This window comes from Euleptes europaea, chromosome 3 (assembly GCF_029931775.1).
Source record: "Euleptes europaea isolate rEulEur1 chromosome 3, rEulEur1.hap1, whole genome shotgun sequence".
NCBI classification, from domain to species: domain Eukaryota; kingdom Metazoa; phylum Chordata; class Lepidosauria; order Squamata; family Sphaerodactylidae; genus Euleptes; species Euleptes europaea.
The window spans coordinates 11,770,695-11,786,804 of record NC_079314.1 but is presented as its reverse complement, the minus strand read 5'-3'; the positions used below and the strand labels follow the sequence as shown (position 1 = coordinate 11,786,804).

The window sequence follows — 16,110 nt, the reverse complement described above, 5'->3', positions numbered from 1 at the left end:
TGAAGCTTAAGCTTCAGGGACCCCTAATCCCAGAAGGGCCCTGCAGCAACTTAAAAAAAAAAGAGAGTGAATTTTTCAACAAAATCTATGGAGGTTTTTTTTTTTAAGTGTTTGTTATTAAAATAAGGCTATTTTGGTGGTAGAATCATATGCCAGTGGGTTGAAGTACTTAATATTGACCTTAGAATATGCTCTAATACCCATTTCATATGGCCTCAAAATGGTCAAATTTCAAAATTTTCTCGGGGGCTGGCAGCGCCCAAACCCCCAGCTGCATGGGCTCACTGAGCTCACCATAATCTATTCATAGCCTACATTCATAACCTACATTATGGCAGCTAGATCCTTGAATCCTTTGTCGGTGCAAGGCTTAATAGTTCTATCGCTCAGCCTATTGGAACCATAAAGAGACATCTAAATTCTCAATTCAGGCTGCATTTGTCTCACTTGTGCATTTTAACACCAAAAATCAGATCACCTCTTTATCCTAATGAGCCCACTCTGATGGCCTTCTACCTCTCTATTAGAGAATGGACCAATACTTTTTTCTGTACATTGATGTTGGGTGGTGTGATTTTCATTCCTCCAAATTTTCTTTTTCTTCGTTTTTGGTAAGTTTTCGATTATATCTTTGCTAGTGTTTAGGGTTAAAGATGTATAGGTCAAGGTGTGCTTAGAAGCTTGGTCCATAGGTAGCACATATGGTATTTTTATGTGTATGTTTCTACTGGTTTCATTAGCCAGCAACTGAAGCAGTCTGTGCTTTTCAGTGAATAAACTTCTGGAATGCACACCTTCCTAAGAGGTGGTATTTATCTTACTTAGCTTAAACACCTACAGTAGGCAGGACACACTTATGTGAACTTGAAAAAAAGGTATTTTTATTGTAAAAGCTTCAAGCAGAATATATGAACTTAGAAAATATATGAAACAGAATATAATAATGCAATAAAATACAAGTACACTCTTATAAAAATTCTTAAAAGTTCTAAAGATATAATGATCTCATTCAAATGCCTGTTATTTTAATATGTAAAACATTAAGAATTCATACGTACCAAGCTCTGTGTTTGAGATCCTCTTGCCTAATGCAATAAGGAAAGGAATCTGCCTATCTAAGCTTCTATGCCTATTTATATGGCTGAGATATAATTAATGAAAACATACACTCTGGTAGTACCTACCACAGAAGCTGAATTGTGAAACCCATTAGGGCCTACCTTATGTCAAGGTATGCTAAAACCTCTCAGGCTGACCATGTCACTTTTATGTTCTGTTGTGAGACAAGTGTCTGTTCTAGGCTTGTGCATATCGATATACCCAAACTGAAAATAAACCCGAAATTAGCCATTTCAGTAAATTTCCAGCTCAGGTTTACCAAATGCACAAACCTGGGAAGAAAGATGAAGTCGAATAGGCAATTCCAGAAAAAGCTGAATAATTATTCAACTTTTTTGGGTCCTGGGGGGGCATTTTTTGAGGTAGAGCCCACAAATTTGCAGTGTAGCTTGAAGGAGTGCCTCAGGGATCTGTCCTGGGCCATGTGTTGTTCAATATCTTTATAACTGATTTGGATGAAGGAATAAAGGGGATGCTTATTAAATTTGCAGATGATACTAAATTGGGAGGTGTAGCAAATACGGTAGAAGACATAGCCAGGATACAGGATGATCTTGACAGGCTGGAGAATTGGGCTTAAACCAATAAAATGCATTTCAACAGAGATAAATGTAAAGTTCTGCATTTAGGTAGGAAAAATCAAATGCATAATTATAGGATGGGGGAGACTTGTCTTAGCAGAAGTGTGTGCGAAAAGGATCTTGGGGTCTTAGTAGACCAAACACTGAACATGAGTCAGCAGTGTGATGCGGTAGCTAAAAAGTCAAATGTGATCTTGGGCTGCATCAACAGAAGTATAGTGTCCAGATCACGTGAAATGATGGTATTGCTTTACTCTGCTCTGGTTAGCCCTCAACCTAGAGTATTGTGTTTGAGTTTTGGGCACCGCAATTTAAGAAAGATGTAGACAAGCTGGAACGTGTCCAGAGGAGGGCAACAAAGATGGTAAGGGGTCTGGAGACCAAGTCCTATGAGGAAAGGATGAAGGAGCTGGGTACGTTTAGCCTGAAGAGGAGAAGACTGAGAGGGGATATGATAACCATCTTCAAGTACTTGAAGGGCTGTCATATAGAGGATGGTGCCAAGTTGTTTTCTGTTGCCCCAGAAGGTCGGACCAGAACCAACGGATTGAAATTAAATCAAAAGAGTTTCCATCTAGACATTAGGAAGAATTTTCTAACAGAGCGGTTCCTCAGTGGAACAGGCTTCCTTGGGAGGTGGTAAGTGCTCCTTCCCTGGAGGTTTTTAAGCAGAGGCTAGATGGCCATCTGTCCGCAATGGGTTTTTTTAAAATAAATTTTATTGGTTTTTTAAAACTGTAAATTCTTCATAGTATCAACAACAATTCAAAAACAATATCAATGTCACAAATACATCAATTGTTGTCTTGATTAGAAATAAACATAAAACAAATAGGCTTCCCCCCACCTGCATCTACCTCTTCATAAAGTATAACTATCCATCGTTATTGTATTCTGATCCTAATATTAATCTCATACTAAAATTTCATATCAAATAAAATTTTACATTTTGGATCAGAGTAAAAAGGTAACCTTCCATTTTCCCCAGATATTATATATGTTCACTGTAATTCATCCAAAACTCCCGTTATCCCAAGAATTAGTCTCCATCTCCTCCAGCTCTAACATTTTAATCTAATCCCCTTTTTTCTGGAACATCCATCCCTTTCCCTTTGGCTGCATCTAACAATTTTGCAGCCATTATAGCATGAATTTAAAAAATATCCTTTAAGTTTAAATGCCATTGGAAATCATACTAAATATCTTCATCTTCTGTATAATCCATTTTATTTTATAACGTCCAAATCTCAATTACCGTAAATAGCCATGCCACCCATTTATATTCAAACCAGGCCTTTAGCCATGATCTAATATCGCCATCTGTCCGCAATGTTGATTCTATGACCTTAGGAAGATGATGAGAGGGACGGCATCTTGGCCATCTTCTGGGCATGGAGTAGGGGTCGCTGGGGATGCGTGGGGGAGGTAGTTGTGAAATTCCTGCATTGTGCAGGGGGTTGGACTAGATGGCCCTGGTGGTCCCTTCCAACTCTATGATTCTATAAAGGGACTCTCCTTGCACGAACCCGAACGTTTGGTGAAGATTGGGTCAGGGGGTCCAATTTTATGGGGTTTGGAAGGGGTCACCCCCTTCTCCCTAGAGAAACATTGCGAAGTTTGCAATGATTGTCTATGGAGGAGGGGGGCTACATCTTCCGGACTCCATAAAATTGGTCCCCCTGACCCAATCTTAATCAAACTTCGGGGGTCATGCAAGGAGAGTCCCTTCAAGCTACGCTGTGAATTTGGGGGCTCTGCCTCAAAAATGCCCCCCCCAAGAATTTTAAAAATACTTACATTTTAATCTTGTAAGTAGTGGCCACTGTCTGCTTCCTCCCTCGAGACACTTAATTTCCCCATGGTTAATTGCAGGGTTCCAATCAATCATGTGAAATTGAGTTTTCCCACAACTCTCAAGAAAGGAAGGATGCGGCCATTACAAACATGGGAAAACTCAATTTCCCATGATTCTCATGTGGCATGAAGGATAAACCTTTTCAACTGAAACCAAGCTGCATCTGTGCAGAAGAAACCTTCTCGTGTGTGACTGGTAAAAACCATGCAGAGCAGGTAAATGGCTTTCATATCATAGGGCCTGTAACACAACTAGTGCTTCAGTTCCCATATTTACTGAGATATTTCTGTTTTCTAGAGTAAAAATGTTATATTTTGCTTATTCAGTTGAGTGTTTTGGATGTGGCAGTCTTGGCTTATTTCTCATTTACTGTATTTCTAGTGGTAGAATTCTTTGAAGACATCCCCCCATAACTCGAAAGGTTTAAGGCATAGCCTAGGAAATTTTTATTCACACCAGTGACTGACATGTGAGATAACCCAGTATAGCAATTTTAATCAAAATCTGAGATGTAGTGGTTAATTTTTTTTTTAAAAAAAAAATCTGTTGATCTGCCATAGAACAACCCCATTGAGGTTACTCAGACCTCTTTGTGGTGGGATGTCACTGTGTGGCCCATTTTCAAGGACTCCACCCCACCACCCTGTTCTCTGCCATTTGGGCCTCGAGGTCCTTGCAAGGGCAGCAAGGGCCCTTTGGACCTTGTTTGATGTTGTCTCGTTGCTGGTTGCAAAGGGGGCCCCATAACAGTTCAAACTTCAGGGTCCCAAAAAAGTAGTCCACCACTGGGGCTGACAAAAAAAATTGGTTCCACACTGAACGCTGATAACCACGCTTCAGAAACAGTGCTGCTGCCTCTCTTTGGGGTAGCCCCAACAAACCATCCCCATCCACCAATGGCATCTGTGGGAGGGAAGGCAGTATGATACAGCTGATCTCATCAGATCTAAAAAGCTAATCAGGGTCAGAACTTAAAAGGGAGACCATCAACGGAGACTCTGCAGACGGAGGCAACAGCAAACAACCCGTTTCTCATGTGCCTTGAAAGACTCTTGCTGGGGTTGCCATAAGTCGGCTGTGATTTGACAGTACTTTACAGACACACACACAATGGCATCTGCCAAGCATAGCAGATGCGGCCTCCTTCAAACACTGCTTGGATGCCCCCTTCTTCTGCCAACTCTGACTTGGCAAAGTCCAGGAGACATGGAGGAGATGCTTGACGAAAGCAGAGTTTGGGGAGGGGAAGGAATTCAGTGGGGATGTGTTGCTGTAGAATCTGCCTTCTGAAGCTGCCATTTCCTCCTCGGGAATTGATCTTGGTAGTCTAGAGATGTAATCCTGAAGAAACGCCAAGCCAAACCTGAGGACCATTAACCCTATTCTTCTACAAGTACCTACTGCTTCCAGAGACCATACCAGAATGGGTGTGGGGTAGGTATGAACATGTTCATGGGGGCCATGCATTCTCTTCAAAGTCTGTGGTCTGAGTTTGACATAAGAGCCGCCACCAAGAGGCACGGAGGAGGAACTGCTCCAGCAGAATCCCTGAATCTTCATCCTAGTGCAAGTCTACTGAAGATCTTTCCAAGTAGGATTCCAGCAAAGGCTTGGAAGAAGAGCCCGGTGAATTCTGGAACAAAGCTGGCCGTCCCAGAGGCTAGTGTGCAATTGGCTGTTGCAACAACACTAATCCCGGCAAATGCGCCTGAACCATGAAGTGTGTCATTGCATGCGGCATGATTGGTGCAGCCCTTCATGATGACTGTCATGGTCATTCCCCCTGCTGAAAGAATTCCAGGAGGTTATAGCCAGTATCAGAAGAATTGCAATGCCTGGGGACTACAATCTTTTTACGACCGTTCTCTCTCTCTCTCTCTCTCGCCATATTCTCTGGCTTACAGTCACCCAATTAGGAATCAGTTGCAATCTGATTAAAGGTCATAGAAGACGGGAAAGCTGGGACCCAGGGGAATCATCATCACTTCCTGGTTTGGTCTGGGGGTGGAGCTTTGGTGTTAAATATAAGGTCTGCTGAAAGAGTGGGACAAGGAGAAAGAGCATGCGTTGGGCTGGGCATTGCCAACACTGGGCAGAAAATTCCTGGAGATTTGGGGGTGGAGCATGGGGTTTGGGGAGGGACCTCTGTGGGGTATACGACCTTAAAGTCCATCCTCCAAAGCAGCCATTTATATCCAGAGGAACTGATCTGTGTAGTCCGCTGATCAGTCATAATTCTGGAAGATCTTCAGGCCCCACCTAAAAGATGGCAACCCTGGCTGAGTTGAGTGGGCCAAGGAGGCCAGGATAAAGTATAGAGTTGCCAACCTCCAGGTGGTGGCTGGAGCTCTCCTGCTATTACAACGGATCTCCAACCAATAGAGATCAGTTCACCAGGAGCAAATGGCCACTTTGGCAATTGGACTCTATTGCATTGAAGTCCCTCGCCTCTCCAAACCCCACCCTCCTCAGGCTCCGCCCCCAAAATCTCCAGCTATTTCCCAATCCAGAGCTGCCAACCCTAGTGAAGCAGCTTCATTTCCCTCCCATTAAGGGCACATTTTTAGATGGAGAAGGGGCCCAATAAATTCTAACACTCCTTGGCAGCAACAGTCTTTTCTGCTTCCAGTTTTGCTTGAGGATTGCCTCATTTTGATTTTAAAAAAGAGATTAGTCCTTATCAAGTGATACAGTCAGGAAGGATCATGGGAGGGGCCTCTAGGGGCTGTATGAAATTACAGGTGGAGCTGGGTGAACCCTGTGAACCTGCAGTTGTTGAGGAAGTGTCACTGGAAAAAGACAAGAAGCCCAGTGTATGAGTATGCATGTTATTTGTATGTGAATATGTATAGTTACCTACAGTTACAGTCCCAGCCAAGTCAAAACAATACTGCTCATCTCCAGCACACTGGGCAATCTCTTCCTGGCATGCCAAACCATGGACAGAATAACAAGCTGGACATCTTTTCCCATTGAGAGCGGTATCGATGGGTGGCACTGCATAAAAGAGAGAGACAATCAGATTTGTCCTGAAAGAAGAACAGCCTTCCAAGGTCATGAGGAATAAATCACAGGGATCATTGCTGTAAAACCTGGTGATTCCTAGAGAGGACTGGCATCACTTCCGCATTTTCTTAGAAGCGACATCACACCATCGGCCCTGTGCTGATGCCTACCCTAGTGAACTATAGGTCATTGTATTAGGGTTGCCAATTCTGGGATAGGAACTGAGATTTGGGGGTGGAGCTTGGGGCAAGTGGGGTTTCTACCTCAGCAGGGTATCATGTCATAGAGTTCACCCTCCAAAGCAGCCATTTTCTTCAAGGGAACTGATCTCTGTCATCTGGAGATCAGTTGTAATTCCTGGAGATTGCCAGATCCCAACTGGAGATGGGCAACCTTAGGTCTCCTCCTCAGTGTGGCGTGGTTGTGCCACAACAGCTCCCGTGTAGGGTCGCCAGTCTCTGAGTACGGCCTGGAAACCTCCTGGAATTACAACTGATCTCCAGACTACAGAGATCAGTTCCCCTGGAGAAAATGGCAGGTTTAGAGGGTGGCCTCTATGGCATCATACCCGCCCCCCCCCCAAGATCCTTCCAAGGAATTTCCCAAAACAGTTGACTAACATACTCCTGTGATTGGCAGGCCACATAGGGTTGCCAGGTCCAGGTTGGGAAATACCTGGGGATTTGGGGGTGGAGCCTGAGAAGGGCGGGGTTTGGGGAGAGGAGGGACGTCAACGGAGTGTAAAGCCATAGAGTCGACCTTCCAAAGCAGCCACTTTCTCCAGGTGAACTGATCTCTGTGGTCTGGAGATGAGCTGACATTCCAGGAGATCTCCAGTCACCACCTGGAGGTTGGCAACCCTACCCATGAAGTCCCTAGATTGGCCAGGCCTAGTATATCTGCTAGGAGTCTGGATTTCTGCTTTTGGCTCCTCGTTGCAAAAATGTTTTCTGCTTTGCTGGACTTCCAGTACAAGCCACTGACGGCGGGGAATCTGAGCTGGGCGGCCCAGATCCAGATATGGCCATCCATGGGGAGGGAGGTACTATTAAATAGAGACCCCCCCAAAAATATCTGTGCAGAGCAGCAGAATTACTCACACATTGGGATTCCTTTATTGTTTATGTAATTGTTCAATTGTGACAATCAATAGTAAGAAATCTGGCACTGAACTAGAGATGGAGAAGGCTTGGTTTCCTTTTCAGAGTTTTGGAGCAGTATGATTAGGGTTGCCAGCTCCATGTTGGGAAATACCTGGAGATTTTTGGGACGGAGCCTGAGGAGGGCGGGCTTTGGAGAGGGGAGGGACTTCAATGCCATAGAGTCCAATTGCCAAAGCGGCCATTTTCTCCAGGGGAATTGATCTCTATCGGCTGGAGATCCGTTGTAATAGCGGGAGATCTCCAGCTAGTACCCGGAGGTTGGCAACCCTAAGTATGATAGAGTAAGGAGAGGAAAGAGGGGCTCAGCTGTGACATACAGGCGGGAAGGACCCTCATGCACTCGTTCCCCACACAGCAGGTAACTTTCTTCACTGTTGTTCCAACTTTGCCTAAATTTATAACAGTGAGGCCTTCTTCACAAACACTGGCTGGGAAGCAGGTCTTCACGGTCATCTTAACAAGGATTCCTGTATGGATGAGAAAAGAGAAAGAAACAAGGGATTTGAAGTAAATAAGACAAACGTGGGGATGCCCAGGTGGGACCTGGGGATCCCCTGGAATTACAGCTTGTCTCCGGACTGCGGAGAACAGTTCCCCTGGAGAAAATGGATATATTTGACATATAATGGCATATTTACCCCACAGATGTTCTGGACCTCCCAAGGCTCCATCCCTAATTCCCCAGGAGTTTCCCAACCTGGATCTGGCTATCCTAGTCCCCTCATCCCCCACTGGTAAGCTTACCAGGCCTCCTGCAGGAGGTTTTTGGGGTGGAGGTGAGGTGCAATCACGCACGCGGCCACACCGACGCGATCGCAGCACTTCCGGTTTACACCCAGAAGTGCTGCATTGCAACGGGGCCTGGTAAAAGGCCTGTTGCGACGCGGCACTTCTGGGTGTAAAACACATCGCAAGGGGCCATTTACCTTGCGAAGCATTTACACCCGGACGTACCGCGTTACCAGCTTGAGTGGTAAAGGCCCCATTGTGATGCAGCACTTCTGGGTGTAAACTGGAAGTGACGTGGCGCCTTGGGATGGCGTGCATGCACGCTTTGCCCACCGACCCTCAGCTGGTCAGCAGGCAGCCGGGTGGATTGGCAGGGGTTTGCCCACCACCACCTTGCACTTGGCAACGCTACCCACTGGTGGCCAGGGGAGGGGATGGCAACCCTAGACAGAAGAGGGGATGGCAACCCTAGACAGAAGAGGTACAACTGCTTTCCTTTTTGTTTCTGTGCAGAATTCGAAGCACTGCTTATCACCTTTAAAACACTGGACTGTCTGGGGTCAAGAAATGTTAAGGCCTGCTTGCTGTCATGTAAACTTGCCATCGGTGAAGAGCTGGTTGATCGGTGAAGCCCTCAATGGCTTGAGACTAGGCTTACCATTTGCCCACTCATGGTTAGGGATGCCGGCCTCCAGGTGGGACCTGGGATCCCCCACAATTACAGCTCATCTCCAGTCTACAGAGATTAGTTCCCCTGGAGAAAATGGATGCTTTGGAGGGTGGACTCTATGGCATTGTACCTCACTGAGGTCTCTGTCCTCCCCAGGCTCCATCCCCAAATCTCAAGGAGTTCCCCAACCTGTATCTGGCAACCCTCTACCCCCATCCCCCATGGGTGGCCAGGGGGGACCTGGCTTTGCTACTCATGGTGGTTAAACCCCTGCCCTTGGCCTCAGTCCCCAGCCCCCAAGAAATTGGGGAGTGGGAGAAAAACCAGCTGGAAAATGTCTTTCATAGTGATGCTCTGGGAATTTATTGTCGAAGGCTTTCACGGTCAGAGTTCATTGGTTCTCGTAGGTTATCCGGGCTGTGTGACCGTGGTCTTGGTATTTTCTTTCCTGACGTTTCGCCAGCAGCTGTGGCAGGCATCTTCAGAGGAGTAACACTGAAGGACAGTGTCTCTCAGTGTCAAGTGTGTAGGAAGAGTAATATATAGTCAGAAAGGGGTTGGGTTTGAGCTGAATCATTGTCCTGCAAAAACTATCAAAGGTAATGTGCTAATCATTGTCCTGTAAGTATCAAGATAATGTGCTAATGAGGAATTTCTTCCTGTCTCTATGGTAAAGATTCTAGAATGTCACCTGGAAACAATGTCAGTCTACCCTCCCTAGGCACCACCCTAAAAATTTCCTGGCATTTGCTGAGCCGATGCTGCCAACATTACTGGAGATCAGAGTATTTGAAGGACTACCTCCTTATATTTTTCTACTTGGTAGTTAATATGTTAATCTCAAGCGCTGTTTTTTTGGCCCTCAAACACGGAGATGAAATTGGCAGCAACCAATGACAGGGATTTCTTGGTGGTGGCACCCACTTTAGGAAGCCCCCCCCCCTAAAGTTTTTCATCTGGCTGGCCTCCCCTTCCCCTTTTCTCCACCTCTGCTATAACCCCACAAATGGTATAAATATTATTGCTGCTATGTTGTTAGTATCAGTAGAGAGATGGCGCCTGGTTTTATTTTTATTGTTATAAATTTTATGTAAAGTGTGAAATTGGTTTTGAATTGTTTTAGAGTGTTGTTAGCCGCTCTGAACCTGGCTTGTCCAGGAAAGGGCACCCTATAAATCGAATACATTAAATTAAATTAAACGTTATGACTAATCCGACCTGGCCTGCAGAAGGGAAAACTGCAGTGGGTTCTGATTATTTGCCCCACATCCACTGAGCTCTGCTGCCAGTATGGTGTCTTTGGCACTTACCCATTTTTGCCTCTTCCTGGATGATGCCACAGGTGTCAAAACCAGGGGGGCAAGTGTGCAAAGGTCCCTCGCAGGTGTCTCCAATGCCTTCACAGACCTCACACGACAAGGATGCCCCTAAAAAGTAGGGCAAAGGAGAAACGAGAACCACCAGATTGATTCTCTCTCATCTCTCCCCTCTCCAAACCCCGCCCTCTTCAGTCTCCACCCCAAAAATCTCTAGGTAATTTCCAACCCGGAGCTTAGTACAGCTACCATTGAATTACAATGCCTGGGATGGAAGGTTCCCAAAGTGCTCCTCCGAGAAAGCATTAAGATGCCACAATCCGTGGAATTGCTTTCTGACTGGAAGCAACATTGTCAGCTTTAGCTCTGCTCTGTAATTGTGATACAACGATCCCTGTTATGAATTAAATGCGACTGAAGACGCTGTTTTTTGAAATAGGCAAATTGGATCCCGCCCTATCTCGCCATCCTTACGTTTCATTCATAATCGGACTACGGATCGCATGAACTGCAAGCCACACTCAGGGCTTACGCAATTGGGAGCTCTGCCCCTTTAAATCTTGGAAGTTGCGGCAGCAAGGAATAGCACGTCACAATCCTTTCGATGGGACCACTATTCAAAGTCAATATATGCATTAGACTGTATTTTTATGAATGTGTAAAATAGGGATCCACTTTTTGTACTCCAGTCATAGTACACAACTTATAGTTGTATGTTATAGGTGTGGCAATCCCATATGAATATTTTGTATATATTTTATATTCGTGACACATTGTTGTTAGGTAGATAGATAGATTGCTTATGTCCTCATTTTTGTCTTTATAAGTAAATGTTTAGCATTCAGCACCTTTGAGTCATTCTTATATCTTACAGGTGTATTTTTTATTAAGGTCATAGTGCTGTTTTTTTCAACCTCTAAGTGGTGGCTGGAGATCTCCAGCTATTACAACCCATCTCCAGGCGACAGAGATCAGTTCACGTGGAGAAACTGGCTGCTTTGGAAGGCAGACTCTATGGCAGTGATGGCGAACGTTTTAGAGACTGAGTGCCCAAACTGCAACCCAAAACCCACTTATTTATCGCCAAGTGCCAATACGGCAATTTAACCTGAATATTGAGGTTTTAGTTTAGAAAAAACAACTCATACATTCACATATTTTGCGTTAAAAGAAAATAACAGAGCTTTCAGTGCTGCAAACTTTTACCTTTCAATAAAAAGTTGTTTGTATTTGGCATGCATCTTTCCAGGGCTCGTCCTCTGCTCAGCCACCGGACATTATTGCTAGGGTTGCCAGGGCTCCAGCCACCACCTGGAGGTTGGCAGCCCTAGTAGAGGAAGGGAAGGGGGAGGGATGGAGAAAGGAAGGAACTGGGAAAGGAAAGAGAATGAAGGAACTGGGGAAGGAAGGAAGGAAGGGGGGAGGGACGGAGAGAGAAAGAAAGAAAGAAAGAAAGAAAGAAAGAAAGAGGAAGGCAGGAAGGAACTGGGAAAGGAAAGGGAAGGAAGGAACTGGGGAAGAAAGGATGAAAGGGAGGAAGGATGGAAGGGAGGAAGGAAGGAAGTGTCCTGGGTCGGGCCTCAAGCTCCACCCAGGACTTGCTCCAGGGCGCACACCCGAATTTCTCCCCCCTTACCGGCAGCTCTGGTGCGGCGGCATCGGGCACCTCCCAGCTGGCTGTCGGGGGCAGGGGAGGAGGGGGCAGCGAGGGCGAGTGCTCCAACACTGGCGGGAGGTTTTTGGGGTGGAGCCTGAGGAGGGCGGGTTTTGGGGAGGGGAAGGACTTCAATGCCATAGAGTCCAATTGCCAAAGTGGCCATTTTCTCCAGGTGAACTGATCTCTATCGGCTGGAGATTAGTCGTAATAGCAGGATATCTCCAGTTAGTACCTGGAGGTTGGCAACCCTATTCTCCCCTCCGGCTACTCTGCAAAGTAGAAAGTGAAGTGCCAGAATAGCCATAGCTTCTGAAAAACCTTTTGGTAGATGACCAAGTGCTATTAAGTTTTACAGAATCTGATTTGGTATGTTAACAATACCTAATAGGAAGAGATTTGGGTCTGGTTTTGATTAATTTCTGCATGCACATTGCTAATAGCTACCAGTAATGCAAAACACACAGCATATTGAGACAGTCGCATGATATATGGGCGTAAATGTTCATTCCTCCACTCATTCAGAAATGCAATATCCTGTTACTTCTGCACTAAATGAGATGACTATTCTGTGTTGACAAAAACATGCAGTGAGTTTACTGGGAGAAGGGAAGTCATGGATCCCATCAATCCCCAACTCTCCCTTCTCAAATGGCCCAGGAAGCTCACCTGTAGCTATGAAGGTGGCAAGGAAGCAGATGGCCAGAAGGTTTTGCATTGTTCCAGATATCTGGGTCTGGGTTTAGAGCAGGGATGGATGCTGTGGATGTAGCCGAGTCTCTGCCTCTATCTGAAGCAGCTGCGGTGCTGTGCTGAAGAAAACAGATCAACACTTCTAGGAAAGGGGAAGTCTCTGGTCTTTGCCTTGTGCCAAAGACCAGAGGGCTTGGAAAAAACAAGGGTGGGGTGATCTACATGATCAGAGAAGGCCTGCCAAGGAATCCAGTATTTGTTTTTCTCTGTTTTCACTACAGTGTTTACCCAAACCAGCACATCAGATAAAACATTCATCAGAGTATAGCATTACTGGAATAAATACATACATTCTCCTTAATTTCAGGGTATAAACTAAACAAGGGTAAACAGAGATTTTACAGCTCTTCTCGGATTCTAAAGGAAGTGAGAAAAATATGTTTGAGGGATTTGAGGAAATGAACGTGGTTGAACAAATTAAATATTTTGGCATTTGGTTCAGTATAGATCGAACACAATATAAAGCTAAACTGTGATCCAATTACCCTTGAAATTAAGTCAAGTACAAGTATGGCAAACTCTAAAAATGTCATTATTAGGATGAGTTAACTTAATTAAAATGAAAATTATTCCTAAATTAAACGCTGTGTTTAAGAATCTTTTTGTAGAAATCCCAAGAAAAATAATTAATGAGTGGCAACAAATTTGTAACAATTTTATTTGGCAAAAGAAAAGAGCAAGAATAAAAAGTAATAATATATTGACTCAAAAGATAAAGGAGGATTCAGCTGTCCGAATTTCAGCTTGTATTACTTAGCAGCTAAAATAGAACAGATAATGGTTTGGTTATATCCGGATGCTGACATATCATCTGTCAATACTGAACAAGAATTTGTGCATCTTTCACTGGATAAATGGTTTTGGGTTGAAAAGAAATATAAGAAAAAGCAATATAACAACAATAACATGGTTATCAACACCTTAATGAGCACCTGGGATCGGATTAAAAATAAATTGGTTTCAGAAGGATCCTTTTTAGCGTCAGTAACAATGGAAAATATAGGTACACAAACCTGGCTTGGCTATAAGCTAAATGATCAGGCTAAATATAAACACTGAATAAAAGTATCACAAATAATTGCTTACTCTGACTTAACAGAAGAAAATAAAAGTCTATTAACACCTTTCAAACAGGTTTAAATTAAGAACTATTTAAATGCATTAGTTAAAAGGGGTAAGTTAGTACTACGATCTCTCAACGATTTAAAAAAACTGGTAGTTTCAGATAAACTCTATGATTTACATTGCTTTATTACAAAAAAGCAGAACGACAATAGATAAATATTATGAAAAATGGAATACCGGTAAGAAGCTTGGCTATGTTTTGGATGATGACAACTGGGAATTTATATTCACAAAAGGTTTAAATTTCACAATAAGTTTATCAATCAGAGAGAATCTATATAAAATGGTATATAGGTGGCATCTATCCCCTACTAGGGGAGAGTAGCCTTTTTTGACATGGAACAGATTCTGAGGTTCCTGTGAAAAAGCTATGTGGTGTGCTAAGGTTGAGGGTTTCTACCCGTATTCAAGTCCTGAGCAAAATGCGGGAATGCTGGGCCACTGCCATGAGAGGGTCGCCAACATCAGATTGGGAGATTTGGATGTGGAGCCTGGGGAGGGTGGAATTTGGGGAGGGGAAGGATCTCAGTGGAGTGCAATGCCATACAGCCCTTTGTCTCCAGGGGAACTGATCTCGACAGATCATTGGAAATTCTAGGAGATCTCCAGGTCCCTATTCTCTCCAGGATCAGAGGAGCATGCCTATTATTTTAGGTGCGGTGGAACACAGGCAGGACGGTGCTGCTGCAGTCGTCTTGTTTGGGGGCTTCCTAGAGGCCCCTGGTTGGCCACTGCGTGGACAGACTGCTAGACTTGATGGGCCTTGGTCTGATCCAGCAGGGCTTTTCTTATGTTCTTATGTCCCACCTGGAGACAGACAAACCTATGCCTGTTCCTGCAGCCTTGCAAGATTATTTCTTCTTGCAAGAATTTGGTCACCATTTCTGGTTACCTATCGCCATATAAATGGAAACTTTACCCGAGCTTTACAAGAAGTACTAATCGTGCAAGAATTCAGGAAGCTCTAAAGGGCAGGCAGGGTTTGTTGTGCTATTTTTTAAAAGAGCTGGGATAATGTAGGGGCAAGGCAGGTTATCATCTCTGAGTGGAGGGAGTTTGGCAGCAGCAGTAAAATGGGGGAGGGTGCAGCAGAATACTTCAAGCCACTGCGGGTCGGCCCCAAATGGTGCCCCATTTCAAATGGGAGGAAAAGCCTGCAGCACAAAAGGATACAGAGAAAACCACTCAAAGTCCACGGACTCCCCCCTTTACACATAAAATGGCCACGACATTATCACTTTTCATGTGTGGTGACAAGAGAATTTCTCTCCCATTACAGTACAATTTCATAATGCTTTAGTTTCTGCTCTAGTTGACTTCGGTTAACAAAAGATAATCTGGAAATGCTGATCCTGGTTTTTGCATATAATCCCCTCCCTTTTTGCAACACATTATTTCCAGGGATGTTGATTTTTTTATCCTGCTGAATAAGCAAACAAATTTTAAAAAGATGCTCTGTCTCATGAAGAAAGATATTTTTCTTCTTCTTACAGGAGTAATGGGGCAGAAAGTTTGCTAGTCAAAAGTTTCCTGTAAATGTAATAAATGTTTTTTTTAAGCTTCACTGTCAGAAACAAATTTTCTTCCTGTGAGATTTTTTTTAGCTTTCCGCACCAGTGATTCAGAGCAGAGTAAAAGACATGATTTTTAAAAAATGTAAAATATTTTAAAAGAACAATACAAAAAAATCTTCAGTAAAACAAGACAGTTTCCACCTTTAATTATTTGTTTCTTTATTCTCATGTAATCTTGGGATTTAGCTTTACATAAAGACCTCTTTTCTGAGTCTTTTTGATGTTTTCAGGGCCAAACTAGTTTTAAAAAATCCAGTAGTCTCCTTAGAAACATAGAGCTGGAAGGAACCTCAGGAATCTACTCCAATCCCCTGTACAACACAGGGGGGTATTCTTCACGGAGATTTGCTGCTGTTTCGACACTCGTTTGCGTCGGAGTCAAATTTTGGTTATTCACTGCAGATCGGTTTCCCCCCCCCCCTGAGCAAAATAAGCCGGGTTAAAAGAGAGGCAATCCAAACCACTTTTGAAACAATCTTTCTTGTGGACACGTGTTTTCTTGCGCGGATGCCCATGAAAAAATGTTTGCTTCGCTCCCCGGGACGTCTCCTTTCATTCAGCAGTT

The 16,110-nt window shown here is 44.2% G+C and overlaps 1 protein-coding gene across 1 annotated transcript; it reads right to left on the bottom strand.

Moving 5' to 3' along the window:
* Positions 1–5,111: 5,111 nt before the first annotated feature.
* On the bottom strand, positions 5,112–12,811 carry LOC130474652 (phospholipase A2 inhibitor gamma subunit B-like). Its single transcript, XM_056846344.1, has 5 exons — positions 12,763–12,811; positions 10,434–10,550; positions 8,042–8,191; positions 6,412–6,552; positions 5,112–5,338 (listed from the first exon to the last, which is right to left on the bottom strand). Exons 1-5 carry the CDS (start codon positions 12,809–12,811, stop codon positions 5,112–5,114), a joined length of 684 nt encoding a protein of 227 aa, XP_056702322.1.
* Positions 12,812–16,110: the final 3,299 nt, after the last annotated feature.